This window comes from Cynocephalus volans, chromosome 4 (assembly GCF_027409185.1).
Source record: "Cynocephalus volans isolate mCynVol1 chromosome 4, mCynVol1.pri, whole genome shotgun sequence".
Taxonomy (NCBI): domain Eukaryota; kingdom Metazoa; phylum Chordata; class Mammalia; order Dermoptera; family Cynocephalidae; genus Cynocephalus; species Cynocephalus volans.
In genome coordinates this window covers 16,553,911-16,570,089 of record NC_084463.1, presented here as the reverse complement: position 1 = coordinate 16,570,089, position 16,179 = coordinate 16,553,911, and the positions used below count along the sequence as shown (strand labels likewise).

At 36.3% G+C, this 16,179-nt stretch overlaps 1 protein-coding gene across 4 annotated transcripts in view; it reads right to left on the bottom strand.

Moving 5' to 3' along the window:
* The window catches only part of ARHGEF12 (Rho guanine nucleotide exchange factor 12), a 142,076-nt gene that overhangs the window by 22,665 nt on the left and 103,232 nt on the right, over positions 1 to 16,179 (bottom strand). For all 4 annotated transcript variants that reach the window (XM_063092401.1, XM_063092405.1, XM_063092402.1 and 1 more), the window contains 7 exons: positions 15,549 to 15,654; positions 13,962 to 14,174; positions 9,079 to 9,211; positions 8,738 to 8,773; positions 8,248 to 8,402; positions 3,343 to 3,489; positions 2,186 to 2,271 (listed from right to left, as the gene is read on the bottom strand). In XM_063092401.1, coding sequence (XP_062948471.1) covers positions 2,186 to 2,271; positions 3,343 to 3,489; positions 8,248 to 8,402; positions 8,738 to 8,773; positions 9,079 to 9,211; positions 13,962 to 14,174; positions 15,549 to 15,654 — 876 coding nt within the window. The remainder of the gene's footprint in view (positions 1 to 2,185; positions 2,272 to 3,342; positions 3,490 to 8,247; positions 8,403 to 8,737; positions 8,774 to 9,078; positions 9,212 to 13,961; positions 14,175 to 15,548; positions 15,655 to 16,179) is intronic.

Genomic DNA, 16,179 nt, shown 5'->3' with positions numbered 1-16,179 from the left:
ACTTTACCAATATTTATAGATAAATTTGGGGTAATTTTTCTTCAAGTAAGACATGTACAAAATGATATTTTAATAGTTACTCTAATTTTGTGTTCTTATTCTATTATGACACTCAACATATTTAAAGAGGAGACTGGCAGCATTTTGTGTAGTTTAGCCAATCAAAGCACCACACAAAGAGCAGCTGGGTATACAAAAGAAAATAATGCCCCTAACCTCAAGCAGTTCTACAGTAGTTTTACAAGTAATTTAAATATATGTAAGATGATCTTAAGGGACCAATACTAAAAAAATACTCTCCAAAACTATTTTTTTTTTTAATTGTAGGAGTAAATCTAAAGGGTCTAGTTACGATTTTTGCTTTTAGAATTTCTGAGCAATGTTCTTCCCTAAATTAACCCTTTGTATGTAATAGTTACAAACCAGATTGGTCACTACATTTTGTTGTTCCTCAATTTCCTATAGGTATATCACGTTGACCAAGAAAACACTTCTTTTTTATGTCCTCTAAAAGAAATTTTTTTGTTCCACTCTGTTCACAGGTTTCCACGCTTTATATTACCATGTAGTAAATTTATGCAGTCCAATGCACTGTGATAAGAGGACCAACTGAACTTCTGTATCTTATTAACGATGAATCTCATTTGACACGTGCTATTCAACATTATTTACAGAAGATGCAAATGATATTGCTTAGAAATCAAGATGCAATATCTTAAGTCCATATGACGTACAACCTTTTAATACAAGTTTGACATGGAAACTGATACTATGCTATGTCATACTATAAAATGAAATGATAGTATTATAAAATTTTCAATTTTCTATTTCAAGTTGAGCATTATGTTGTCAAGCCAAAAGAACTCAGTTATAACTTTAATAGCTATGCTGAGATCAAGAAACAAAATGAGCTACATCATCACAGAGTAGCCACAGAGTAAGCTGAACTTTTCAAGGAAGTTAAATCTCCTTAATAGCAATACTGTTACAGTGGGCTGACAATAGAAAATGCTTTCGAAAGTGCAGTAAGTGCAAGGTGAGACTGGATTATGATCTCCTGCTTCTGTTCTATGAGTCAAATGGCTAAGACGAATCTACTCCTAAATTAGTAGATTCCAGGCCATGGTCTCACCACCAATGAAAGGAATAAGATGAAGATTATTTTAGTAAATTTTCTAGACTTTAATCTTTTAAAAAGTTATAATTATGGAATTAGCAAAATCTTGTGGCATTTCTTCAAGTAGTGCATATAATGAACTAAATTTCTATGGGCATATCTAAATGGTTTCTTCCAACCTGCTTTCAGATTTTGAGAACTATGCCATAGACTTTACCACTGTTCACAGCCTTAACTATAGTATTCTCTTAAAAGTTTTAAATCAACTGCCTTCCCCCTAGGAAGGTTTTGTATCTGTTCTAGTTTAGGTTTCTCTGCTACATATGCCCATAAAAACCTGTATTCTCCCCTTTTTGTTATACTCATCATGCTCAGAATAACTAATGAACTCTTTTCCCACTGACTATAAGCTCTACGAATTCAGGAACAATGTCTGTTTTGATCACCATTATATCCCCAGAATTTAGCAGAGCACTGTCCAATATATACTGACAGGGTCAGACAGAAAGAATGTGACAAACAGCTACTATAGCTTCTGGACTCTTCCTTATACTGTAAATAAGGTTAAGTAATTTCACTTTTCTACTATTGTGATGGCAGCTCTGGATCTATAATTATCTAATATTGTACATTACAACTCCAAGATCTCAACAACAGAAGACAGCTAAAGTTCTACATCAGTTAAATTATTTTTATCAAGATCCATTTCACTCTATATTCTTTAAAACACAAGGGCTGATACCTTTTTTCTTTTTCCTTTTTAAGGTTTTTGGCAGCTGGCCAGTACAGGGATTGAACCCTAGACCTTGTTATTATCAGCACCGCTCTCTAACCAACTGAGCTAACCTGCCAGCCCTAATATCTTTAATTTGATGAAAAAGACAACTTAGTTTGATTGAGCACTTATTAGAACATACTAACAAAGAGAATATGTACTCTGGACCCTTTTCAGCTTTATATTAACTTTGCAAATTGGATGAGTTTGCATATTTGGAAAGGTTACTTAATCTTGAATCTGATCATCAAGTGTCTATAAAAATATTAAAAAGAAACAGAAAATTTCTTTACCCAGGACAGCAAATCTTCTCCAATATGATCAATAACAGAGGTCTCATTCCTCTTTCGAACAGCCTTCATTTGCTCATTCAACCCAACTAATGAAAAAAGAAAGAAAAAGATTAAATACACACTCATTTTATGAGTAGTACTGAATTCTGGTAGTACTAAGTAGCTAATTTCCAAAACAAGAAAAAAAAAAGAAAAAGATTTTCAGAGTAGTATAACTGCTTCTCATCTCCTTAAATGTAAGTCTGGACACAATGCTTATAACACCTAGATATTGCAAGCTCTATCTGAAAAACAGGTGCTAAAGCATAAAACGATATTTTTGGAAACTAGCGCATTACATACAGTGTAGTTACATCAAATACACACTTAACCTCAAAAAACCAGGCTCAAAAACAACTTGAGTTTAAATAGTTCAGGTGATTCTATTCACTGTTCTTCTCAAAATGTTCACAGGCAATGGATGTAATCAAGCTTGAACTGGACAATGCAGACTGGTAAAACCTAAGATTACCCACAAAGGAGTAAAAGGTATCAATTTGGTTGGCAGGTGTTGGTAGGTGGTGATGACATCCTTGATGAAGAAAAATTGAAAATTAAGGGTCATAGAGAAACAGTGACTTACAAAGAGTGGAACATCCTACTACTGCCTACAAAAAGTCTAAGATGACTACAACCAGGTAAAGCCAACAAAGGGGAATTTTTATGTACTTACTCACATGTTCCAAGCAAATAAACAATAGAACAATTCTTTTAAATTATCCCACCATGGGATTACATACTGTATATTATTACGTACTTACAAAATACATTTATACACATATTATTACATGGGATATATATTTTAAAAAAACATATATATTTTAATTGATAGGACATTTTCAAGGGTAATTTTGACTACTCATGTTTTTCTCCTTAGGCACTGACTTTAGACCCTACATTAACACTTTGTTTAAAAAAGTCTGATCATGTGTGAAAAGGATCTAGTCCAATATCCAATCATTTCTTTATTTACGTTATATGCTCACATGTAATCTCAGGAATTCTAACATAGATACATTTATGAAATTTTATAAAGGCACCTTTATGGTGCCTTTATGCTCACAATCTTTTCTCTATTGGAAATGTTAGGGACAATGATCAGGGCCAATTTCTCTTACTATGGAGTTGAAGAATATCCTCCAAGTTTGAAAAAATCTTCCGTAGTTCTGATGGTGACAGAATTCCTTCTCTGGACACTCGCTGATAGAACACTTGATCAAGAACCTTCAGCGTTCGAACATGAGCTCTTTCTGTGTAGAACAACTCTAAGCAGAAAAAAAGGAGATATGAAATGTTGTCTTGCTTAGAACTTAGAATAATCCTGGGAGCCCGGCGACGCTCCTGCCGCGGGTTCGGATCCTATATAGGAATGGCCGGTGCACTCACTGGCTGAGTACCGGTCACGAAAAAGACAAAAAAAAAAAAAAAAGAACTTAGAATAATTCCATAGGACCAAATATAGTCTCTAGCTGGAATTACGTAGCAAATGAGTTATATAATAAGTTATTTATTATTCAGAAAGGATAAAATGTCTCTGGAGTCACTCTGATTCTATGAAATTCTCCTACACAGGGGCTCTGAGAGTTGAATACTGACAAATAAAAAATATCATTCAAAACTATTTTGCACTTAGAAGTTAACAATGTATCTCCAAACTCATCTATCTGTTTATAATAATATCCACCTATCACAACTACAACATGAGAAAACTGTAAGCCCCACTATCATATAAGCCTGTAACTTGAACCACCTTCAGAAATAATTGTACATTTGGTCATCTAATTTGCCTATAAGCCCTCAATTCTAGATCCAGACTTATAATTTCACTGTGTCTCAATGTTATCAGAGTCAGGGAGTATATTTATTCAAATCACATCCTAAGGACAGAAGAGGATACAGCAGCCATGCCACATATCTGTTACATACATGCTAGGGTAAATAAAGAACACTGTACTTGGATACTGGAAGATCTGAATCATAATTTTCCCCTTATCAGTTATTAGCTGTATGATCTTGAATAACTCAATTAATCTCCTTGAGCCTTACCTTCCCCATTTATAATCTATGCATAAAAAAACCTTAACCTGAAAGTAAAGTGATGGGGCAAATGTTGTCTGAATGATTTTTCAACTTTAAGATCTATAATGTTATGAATCTTAATTATTTTGAAGGAAAACACCTTTTCCTCTTGAAGAGCTCGAGGATCTACATAGTTTAATCTTCTCTTGTTTACTTTTATTTTTTCCAATTTATTTTTTATTGAAGAATAATAAATTATACATACTTTGGGGGTACAAAGTTGACTATCAATAGTTGTGTACAATGTGTGATGGTCAAATCAATATAGTTAGCTTATTCATCACTACAATACATAATCATTCTTTGTGTCCATTAACCAATTTCTCATTAACCCCCCTCCCTCTCTCTCTCTCTCCCCTATTCTACCTCTAGTAACCACAGTTCTGTTCTCTCATTTTAAAAATTCAACATATTATTTTGATTGTTGGTTGTTTCTTTCCTTCTCTCTCTCTCTTTATTGTTGTTTAATTATGAATTCAGCTCCCACTTATGAGTGAGGACATGCGGTATTTCTCTTTCTGCAACTGGGTTGTTGCACCTAACATAATTTTCTCCAGTCTCATCCATGTTGCTGTGAATGGCAGAATTTCATTCTTTTGTATGGCTAGTAGTGCTACATTGTGTATATATACCACATTTTCCTTATCCAGTCATCCATCAATGAACATTTAGGTTGGTTCCATAGCCTGGCTATTTTAAATAAAACCATGAAAAACATGGGAGTGCAGGTATCCTTTCGACATGATGGTTTCCATTCTTTTGGATATATACCCAGTAGTGGGACTGCTGGATTGTATGGTAATTCTGTCGTTTAAGGAACCTACATACTGCTCTTCATAATGGCTGTAGTAATTTACAATCCCAGTTTCTCCGCATCCTTGCCAGTATTTCTTATTCTGTTTTTCTGATAATAAACAGTCTAAATGGGGTGCAATGATATCTCAAAGTGGTTTTGATTTCCACTTTCCTTATTAGTAATGTTGAGCATTTGTTCATGCATCTGATGGCCATTTGTATGTCCTCCTGTGAGAGATGTCTATTCAGCTCCTTTGTCCATTTTTTAATCAGATCATTTGTTTTTTTACTGTAAAGTTGTTTAAGTTCCTTGTATATTCTGGGTATTAATCCCTTGTCAAACACATAGTTTACAAATATTTTGTCCCATTCTGTAGGTTGTATTTTCACTCTGTTGATTGTTTCCATTGCTATGCAAAAGCTTTTGAGTTTGATATAATCCCATTTGTTTATTTTTTCTTGCACTGTCGGTGCTTTCAAGGTCTTACTCATAAAATCTTTGCCCAGTCATACATCCTGGAGTGTTTCCCTATGTTTTCTTCAAGAAGTTTTAAAATTTCAGGTCTTATATTTAAGTCTTTAATCCATTTTGAGTTGATTTTGGTATATGGACAGAGGTACAGATCTAGTTTCATTTTTTTACGTATGGATATCCAGTTTTCCCAGCACCATTTTTTGACAAGGCTCTCCTTTCCCCATTGCATGTACTTTGTGCTGTTGTCAAAGATCAGTTGGTTTTAAGTATATGGGTTGATTTTTGGTTCTCTATTCTGTTCCATTGGTCCAAGTATCTGTTTTTATGCCAGTACCATGCTGTTTTGGTTACTATAGCTTTGTAATATAATTTGAAATCAGGAAGTGTATTTCTTGCATTTTTGTTGTTGTTGTTGTTCAGGATTGCTGTGGCTACTTGGGGTCTTTTGTTGTTCCATATGAGTGTTAGGATTGTTCTTTCTATTTCTGTGAAGAATGTCATTGGTATTTTGATGGGGATCATATTGAATCTGTACATGACTTTGGGTAGTATGGAGATTTGCACTATGTTGATTCTTCCAATCCATTAACAAGGAATGTCTTTCCATCTTTCAGTGTCCTCTTTAATTTCTTTCAGCAGTGATTTGTAATTCCCATTGTAGAGATCTTTCACCACCTTAGTTAAACATATTCCTAGGTATTTTACTTTTCTCATGACTATTGTAAATGGGCTTGCTTTCTTGATTTCTTTTTCTGCTAGTTCATTATTGGAGTGTAAAAATACTACTTATTTTTGTATATTGATTTTGTATCCTGCGACATTATTAAAATTGTTTATCAGCTCTAAGAGTTTTTTGTAGAATCTTTAGGTTTTTCTATATATAGGATCATGTCATCTGCAAATAGGGACAATTTGACTTCATCTTTTCCTATCTGGATGCCTTTTATTTTTTTCTCTTGTCTAATCAGTCTGTCAAGTACTTCCAATACTATGTTAAATAGGAGTAGTGCGAGCAGGCATCCTTGTCTTGTTCCTGTTCTTTTTTATTTATTTTTTACTTAATGCTTAGATAGAAAATTAGTTTCTCAACATAGAAATGAAGGAAAACATCACAAATTAAATTTAAATCCAATTGATAAGGAATAAAGTTAACACTCAAAGATTATCATTCTTAATACAAAAGAACTCTTAAAAATGAATCAGAAAAATCTAAGCAGAAATTTGGTGAAGGACATAAGCAGACAAGTCACACACTCTGAAGAAACACAGGTAGCTAATAAGTACATTCTAAGATGTTGTTGTGGAGGTGGGGAGGGAGGCTGGCCCTCGGCTCCTGTCTCAGGACCCCAGGTGGCTGGCCCCCTTGCTTGCCCAGTTGTTGGCAGTGGCAGTTGGCAGTGGCAGGGCTTGAGGCCCTCAGCCCCCATCTCAGGACCCCAGGTGGCTGGCTCCATTGCTTTCTTGTTCCTGTTCTTAAAGGAAAACTTTCAGCTTTTCCTCATTCAGGATGATATTGGTGGTGGGTTTGTTGTATATGACTTTTATTTTGTTGAGATAGCTACCTTCTATACCTCATCTGTTGAGAATCTTTATCATGAAGAGATACTGAATTTCATCACATGCTTTGTCTGCATCTACTGAGATGATCACATGGTTTTTGTTCTTGATTTTGTTGATGTGGTATTTATCACATTTATTGATTTGCATATTTTAAACCATCCTTGGGATAAATCTCCCTTGATCATGATGTATAATCTTTTTGATGTGCTGCTGTATTCTATTTGCTAATATTTTGTTGAGGATTTTTGTGTCTATGCTCATCGAGGATATTGGTCTGTAGTTTTTTTTGTTGTATCTTCATCTGATTTTGGTACCAGGATGATGCTGACCTCACAGAATGAGTTTGGGAGAATAGCCTCCATTTCAATTTTTTGAATAGTTTGGAAAGGATTGGTATTAACTCCTATTTAAAAGTTTGGTAGAATCCAGCATTGGAGCTGCTTCTGAGTGGCTCAATGCTCCTGTGGTGGAAGCCAAAAGGGGCAGGGCTTCTGGGACTGCTGCTGGGTGGCTCAAGGCTCCTGCAGTGGAAGTCACAAGAAGTGGGGCTCCAGAGGCTTCTGCCCAGTGGCTCAAGGCTCCCATGGTGGAAGTTGTGCAGGAGGGGCTCTGGAGGCTGTGGCCAGGCTGCACAGTACTCTAGTGTCTGTGGCCATAGGCTATGCAGTGGCCAGGGCCAGGTCCACCTGCTGTGCAGCTCCAGAAGCTGGGGCTGCAGCTGCAGGTGGCGTAGACAGGGGCACGAAGAACTCCCACGGGGGGAGATGGATCCAGGGCCCTGAGGCTGGCAATGTCAGTGGTGATGAGGACTGGCTGGGGCAGGAGCAATAGGGGGTTACCACTAGGAAGTGCTCATGACAGAGTAGACTCTTCTTGTCTCAAGGGAGAATTCCTCTTGTGCTGATCCCAGCTTTCCACTCCTTGCTCTGGACCCCTTCTGCAGGAGGACTGTAAGTTGGGCACCTCGAGTCTGCCATCTTAACTGGAACTCCTCTGCTTGTTTGAAACAAAAGGCTAGGAGAAACTTTAAAGCAAACTCCCAGGCTGAGGGGTTTGCATTACTCTGATAAAACTCAATATATGTCAACAACAACAACAAATTGATTAAACTCACCATTAATCACTTCCTGTCTTTTGATCTCACAAGGTTTTAGTCCCAATAACACTTCTCGACTAACAAGCTGCTGCCAGTTTGGTGGATCTGTCTCTAAATCATTTTCAAATTGTTCATCCTCACTTTGACTTTCTCCAAAAGCAATGCTGTCAAACCTAATGAAGAAAAAATGAATTCTATTTGAGGACTTCAAGTGGACAATTGGAAATAGCACAAGTTTTTATATTACAGTAAATCAGTCAGATTTTTGAATCTTACTTAGCACAGAGCCTGAAACATCATCCTCTCCTACAAAACAGCTTATATATGTTATATACACCTCAATATGTATCTACTGAATTATTTGTGTCTATTAAGAACTTTCTTTTATACTGTCTAACAGTTTGTTGTACAGGGTTTCTTTTCCTTTAAAACTGGGATGTTAGAGGAAAAAAAGCTATATTTCTTAACCTTCTTAGCCTTTATTGAAAGCTACTGAATATTTACTTACTTCCGAAAGGGCTTTGGTGTCCCATGTTCAGTCACCCTGAAATAATGGAGAGTAAGGAGTCAACATGAAAACAAAATGGTGATCAAGAATTTTATACCAAAGGTACTCAAAACTGGGTTAAGCTCCAGTGGCTTGATATACAGTTCTTCCGGATATTGTAATGATTTAACATAAAAGAAACTGGAAAAATTTCAGTACCTATCTAATATTTACTACCAACAAGCACTACTTGTTCCTCAAACATTACATTGGGGAAAAAGTGCTACCAAGTATAGAAATGGTATATAATTTTAAAAACTTTAAGCAATGCCCTGAACCCCTCTAAGGTATTACTGAATTACCTTTCTATTTCGAATTCCTCCTCCTGTACTTGGTCTAATGGAGGAGGTGGGAAATCAAAGACAGTATTGGGAGTACGGGGTATGCCATCTAAGAAGTCTCCAGATGCTGGTGTTTCTCCAACTTGCTTTGATCCTGAAAAAAGAAAACATCAGACATTCAAAGAGTAACAAAATCACTGATAACAAAGAAAAATTAGTCCCCAGAAGAGCTTCAACCTAATCCAGAGCTACATTCTTATTTAAACAATTACTAGTTAGCAAGAACCAAAATTTTAATATACGAAAATTTTAAATGCACTAAAATACAAACAGAAAATTACTTTTAAAGCAGCTTCCTAAAAATCGACATAAGACACGGCAACAACTCACAGAGTTCAGAAGAATGTATGATGAGGCACAACATTTTAACATCCTTTTCTAACTCCAGTATCGATCCTTCTTCATGTGTGCAAATTTTAATTATAGTGATTCAACTCCAAATAATATAACCTCTTACTTCTTTTTCTTAAATTATCATCTTTATGTAATATCTATATTTCCTTCCCCTCTGAGGATTTTGTTCACTTATACTTCCTGCCTTCACTTTCCCTCCGTATCTTCCCAATGTTTAATTGTTATATTATTATTATTTGCTGGTTTATTAGTTATTACCTAACTTTAAATGATCTATCTATATTTTTCTTCCATCGAGGAGTTAGCATCTCAACTCTCTTCTATGCCAGATTAGGTATTTAGTGTCCACCTCCCTCCCTCTAATTCTATTTCCTTCCTTTTACCTTTCATTTCTTTCAGCTACATTTTTACTAGTATCACTAGGAGGACTTCTTATATTTATATTCTGATCTGCAGCCACAATGAAATATTCTGTGCTTTGCCTAGTAGGATGATTCTAAAAGTATGAAAATTAATAAAGAGTGCTTACATTATAATATACATATTATCATATAAAATATACAATGTACATATACATATTATTCCTGCCAGGTTAAGAGGTATGCTAGATAAGATTTTCTTTTCTACTGGTCCAGTGATAGAACTTTGGGACACTTGAAATGGAATGTTTATTACATTAAAGTCTATATACTATCAACGCTTTAAGATCATCCCATTTTTTATTCTAATTCAAGTTTAGATCTTGACCTACTTTCTTGAACAACTCTATTTTTCTTAGCATTTCTAAACGTCTTTCTTTTATTGCTAAGTTATATAATTTTATCGTCTCAAATTTTTTTCATCCACTAACTCATACTATCACAACTGCTTAAAATTCCCTTTTCTTATCCCTGATGTCCTTGTGTTCCAATCTGGAGCAGCTGCTCCCTTAGCCTGTGACACAACCATCATGATAGAACTGCCCTTTGCTGCTTCCTGGAGTTTTTCCACTGTTTCCTGGATCCCATGACATTTTCTTTCTTAATTTTTCTGGAGTGTGTATTCTCAAAAAATTTTCAAGGAAAGGGTGCATTTTGGTTAAAGTTTAGAAACTTGCATATCTGAAAAAGTCTTTGCTCTTCATATTTGTTGGATGGTTTGGATGAATATAGAATTCTAAGTTCAAAACTATTTTCTTTTACAAAGTTGGAGGCATTGTTGCTCTTTTGTATTCTAGCATCCAGTGTTATGATGAGAAACATGATGCAGCATAATCCCTATTTTCTCTCTCTTAAAAGATTTTAGGATTTATCTCTCATGCATTGAAAATCTCAAGGACATTTTAGACAGATTTTTTAAAAAAATAATTCATTATAGTTGGTTCTCAGTGAGCCCTTTCTATCTGAAGACACTTTTATTCTTTTTCAACTCTGGAAAACTTTCTCCTACTGTTTCTCTATTTCTCCTCCATGTCCTCTGCTGACGTTTTGTGAGAAAGATAGATGTAGAATTCTTTTCTCTCAAATTTCTTTTCATTTTTTAAGCTGGAAAAGTTTCTCCAGAATCTCTCAAATGTCTGTCTTTTGATATTTCTGATATACATTCTAAAATATTTCCTTGACTTTATTTTTTAAATTATTTTTAACTTAACAATTTTATTTAAAAATGTATATTAAATTTATTTTTAAAAACTTCTTTTCTATCCTTTAAATATTGGTAGTTGTGGGGAAATACGAAAACTTGAAAATATGTCCATAAATTTTTTTATATTCTTCCTTTCAGGGATGGAGCCTAATTCTTCCCTCCCTGAGTGTGGGCAAGTTTTAGTGACTTGCTTCTATCTTGAAGAAGTGACAGTGTATACCTACAGAGACTAAGTCATAAAAGACACTGGGGCTTCCTTCTTGCTCTGTCTTTTGGATCACTCTGGGGAAAGTCAGCTACCATTTCATGGAACACTCAAGCAGCACTATGGAAAAGTCCATGTGGTGAGGAGCCAAGGCTTCCAGCAAGGAGCTAAGGCCTCCTGCCAATAGTCACCTGAGTGGGCACAGAAGTGGGTCCCCCAACCTCTCTTAAGCTCTCTGATAACTGGCTAATGTCTTGACTACAACTTTATGAGAGACCCCAAGTCAGAACCACCCAGCTAAGCTGCCCTCAAGTTCTTCACTCCCCCAAAAAGCGAGATGATCAATGTTTTTTGTATTAAGCCATTAAATTCTGGGGTAATTTATCACACACCAATTGATTCCTAATATAATAGATATTGTATTATATTTAACAGTCATATTTTTAAAAGCTTTTGTCTTTCAACATTCCTTTTTCATAGGACCCTATTCTTACCTGATACATGTAATAACTTATTTAATGTCCCCAAGTATAATATATAATTTAGTGGTAATTTTTAAGTTCTAGTCTATTACCAAAATTATCTTTTTCTTTTGGGAACAATTTTTCTGTTTATTTTGTATTCTCTCTTATGCCATCATCTGATATGTTTGGCATTATATATTATCTTAGGTCTTGACTCTAATAAGCAAACTTTGCCATGAGTGAGTAATGAAGTTCATATTTAAGAAGTAGCTGCTTTGGCTTTCTTTTGCTGCTGTGTGGAAATAGGCTCGTTTCAGTCGGGAGCTCTCTGACAGGGTGAATCTCTGGCATGCCTATTGTTGAGCTCTAGGCTCCCAAATGTTAGAACTTCAGGACATCAATACTATGGAGAACTTAATTCTCCCTACATAATTCATTCGATTTCTCTAAAAAAGAGCACACTGGTCTTCTTCTGGCCCATAACTAACAGACTTAAATTCTATAATTCAGGGATCAGAATCTGCTGACACAGCTGTTTTGATTACAGACCTTCAATTTATTCACTATTTTCAGCTCTACTTCTTATTCATGCACTCCCTAACATATGCCACCTCTGAGCTCAAAGTCTCTCCAGGGTTCCAATGGGCAGGTTGGCTCCCACCTTGAACTCCTTAAACAAATTATGGGCTCTGGCTTCCTTAACACTGTTTATTCATCAAATCACTTTTGTCCATTTTCAATCTCCCAAATAGTTGTTGAACTCTCTTATTTGCTGACAACATATTCTCTTCCTCTACTTCCCTTTATGGTTTTTATTTTCCCTTATCTATTTATTATGTTTTATTTTAATGAGTCATGGGAGCCATAAAATATCAATGCATGTACTCAATCCAACATCTTCAGAATGCCAAATCTGACAAAATCCCCAGACTTTTCTCCAAATGTCACTCCCACTTCTTTGCCTTAAATAGAAACCTGCCGACCCTATGGGGGTTATGTTACCTCTTTGCTATAGTTCTCTCAAATAGAATTGATATTCCTGTCATCCACTGTTTCCTTCAGGGTGGAGACGAGATGAACGGCCTTCTTAATCCTCAGTACGACTTTTAGACCACTATCCTGCTGCTTTCTTGTAAAACTCACTTGCTTCATTAAGGCTCTCATACTCTGGATATTATCACATGTTCTCCCCCTCCTCACAACAATCATCTAGCAATACTAAACCTTCGGCTGCTGGCTCACAGTTTTTTTCCCCATGCTAAAATCATACCAGGTGACCTCAAAACCCATGTATACTAAGCTATTCAAATTCCTGGCTCCTTGGTTCCTTACCTTCTTCATCCCTAGTAACTTCTTCTATACCACTTCAGTGACCACAGCCTCATTCTTAATCATGTCATCACCATTAATTGAACTGCCTCCAGACCACTAATACAGACAGGCATTGCCTGCTTCAAATAAAACCACGTATTTTCCCAGCTCACTTGCTTAATAAATGCATTTTAATAAGTTTAAATATGGTAATAAGCTTCTTTCCCAATTATCTACAATTACTTCATATCTTTCTTTACTTTTCAAATCCCTTTGCCTTGCTCACTAAAACCTCACTCTCAGCTAATAGCCTTGCCCTTTACATACACTCTACATCCCTTCTCCTCTTTCCTTCTCAAAACTTTATTCTATTGCTTATACAGTCTCTCTCCTACATAGTCAACCTCTTCTCTCAGCTGGCTTCCCCTAACATTTAAAAAACAAAACAAAATTCTAGCATCTCAGATTTTTTTAAAAGTCTTCTTTAGACCCCCAACATCTGCCTGTAACTACTGACCAATCCCCTCAATGCTCTCTTTAACTTTCCTTTATTGGACTTAGCACAATTTGAATTTTTTATTTATGTGACTATTTCTCCCATGAGACTAAGCTGCATGGGGCAAGCACCTGTGTACAATTATTGCATGCTAACATGTGATACAAAGCAAATGCCTGACAGAAAGCTCTATAAATAGTTTTTGGATGGATGAGAAATAGAAGTTATCATTCAGCATAGGCTTGCCATGGGTTGCAGAATATTAAGATGTTAAACCTAAATTAAACTGGGATTCAGTCTTGATTAAAATAATCTGCTACTCTATTTTCAGTCAGTGTGTTTGTTTTAAAATCTTGATACTTAGTTATGCTAAACTACAACATTAGCTCACCCATATCATTCTCTTTCCCTCCTTCCTGGGAAAGAGTGGCCCCTGAAGCCACTGAAGAAATGGAATTGGCAGGCAGGTATCCAGTGTCTGTTCCTTCATTTGCTAACCCACTCTGGCGCAACTTAGCAGAGTCCTGGGGTTCAGGACTCACAGACGAGGGTGTGGGTAAGTGCTTAGGGTAACGCTGCTTCTGTAGTTCCATGGCTCTGCCAACTGAACAGAAAGCAATGGTTAATAATCTGTGTTGCAAAATGCTAAAAGGAAAAAAAAAAAAAAGATTATGTAAAAGGACCTGAAAAAATGTCTGAAATACAGTTGGCCCTGGAAAAACGTAAAATTAATTATTACAGAGAGCAAGGAATAGAGAGTGACAGATGGAGGAAGGAAGAGGAAGGCGTAGGTGGGAGATAAGAAGACGGAGGAGGGATGAAGAGAGTAGGTAGGGAGAAGGTGGAAGATGAGGATAAGGAGGAGGGGGTAGAGGAAGAAGAAGAGTCATGAGAAAAGGAAATGAAGAGAGCAATGGTGGGTAGGGGACAGGGAATGCTGAAAAACATAGACAGACACATATAGAGCTGTATTCATTATGATGAAGCCCTATGTCTCAGTGAGCTCTTAGCATGTCCCCACCCCACCTCTCCCCCAACACTCACAACTTCATCATCACAATATGCCTCAGAGACTGTTCCCTATCCTGCTTATTATCCCTATTCCCATCAGCCGCCATGAGAAGCCAAAGCCTCTCGGGACATCATCCTCCATAGCACTGAACATCCTCACACAGCTTTTTATGCCCATAATCTAACCCCATCTTCCCTAATTCCTAAAATTATTTTTCTATACCCTTTGGAAATCATGATCAGCATCTGTGAAATCCTCCATCCCCTCAACCTCCTCTCTGAAAATTTCCTTCACCTTCTCAGTGTTTCTTAACAAGGGGCACCACTAGCATTTGAGTGAGACTTTCTCATTGTGAGGGACATTCATTATCACTGTAATATAACTCCACTCCCACCTACACCACACCAATATTTTCAAATATGGTACTATCCAAGATGAGAACCACTACATGACCTAGTTACCCTCCCCACCATACCACCATCCCTATTTCTCCTGCAGCCTTCTCTAGTGAGCTGGTCTCTCTCCATTGAACTTGGGGGTGGAGGGAGATCAGCAAATAAAGCACAGTGGAGAGGTGGAGAAATTGAAAAAGTATGGAGAGAGTGATATATGTATAAAGAGATTAAACAGTATGATGGAGAGGTCCATGAACACTATTTTTGTTTGTTTTTTCTTTTAATTTAACAAACATAACTTGAATGCAAAAAAAAATCAGAATAGGTAAGCAAATCATGTTATGGACATCTGAAAGAATACTGCCATTAAAGGAGATGTTTATGGCAATTTTACGTCACAATAGAGGATACTTAGTTCAGAAATAATACTGAATGGAAACAAGCTACATTGGAAGTTCAGTGAAATCATCTCAAGAACGCCTTTCTCCAGCAATTCATTCTAGCAAAGGAGACTCTGAAGTAAAGATGGCACGAAACTATGGGATTACAGCATTTCAAAACTTCAACGTACTTGCACTGTTGTCATGACGGCTTGGTCTCCTTGGGGGTCCCAGGATACTGGGGAATCCTCTTCGCTTCCCTTTTTCTTCGCCTTCTCTATCTTTCTTTATACTTTGCTAGAGTTGAGGTACAAAGAGATAAGCAGTATGTAACAGTGTAGATTTCTTTTGCTGTTTTCAGACACAGAAGTGAGAATCTAATGGTTAGTTGAAATAAATTAGTTAAATGTAAATGAAAGCACACACGCACAGAGCACACATCAGAGGCTGACACACAGTACTGTGTACACCTCAAACTCAAGATGTCTTTTCAAACCCTTTAGAGCTGAAAATTTTGGAAAACAAAAGGATAATTTTATAACACATTTACCAGGAGCTTCTAAACAATTCATTCATCCATTTAACAAATACTTACTAAGCTCCTAATGTGTGAAGGCACTATGCTAAAAGCTAAGAATACAATAATGAAAAATGTCTTTGCCCTCACAGAGCTTTACAATCTAGCAAACATTAAACAAAAACACAAATAATTACAAACTCTGACAGGCACTGTAAAAGAAAAGTATAAGACACTAACAGAGTTGGGAATGGCACTCTGTGTAAATTACTATTTTCATTTTTCATATTGTCTAAAATAAGCTT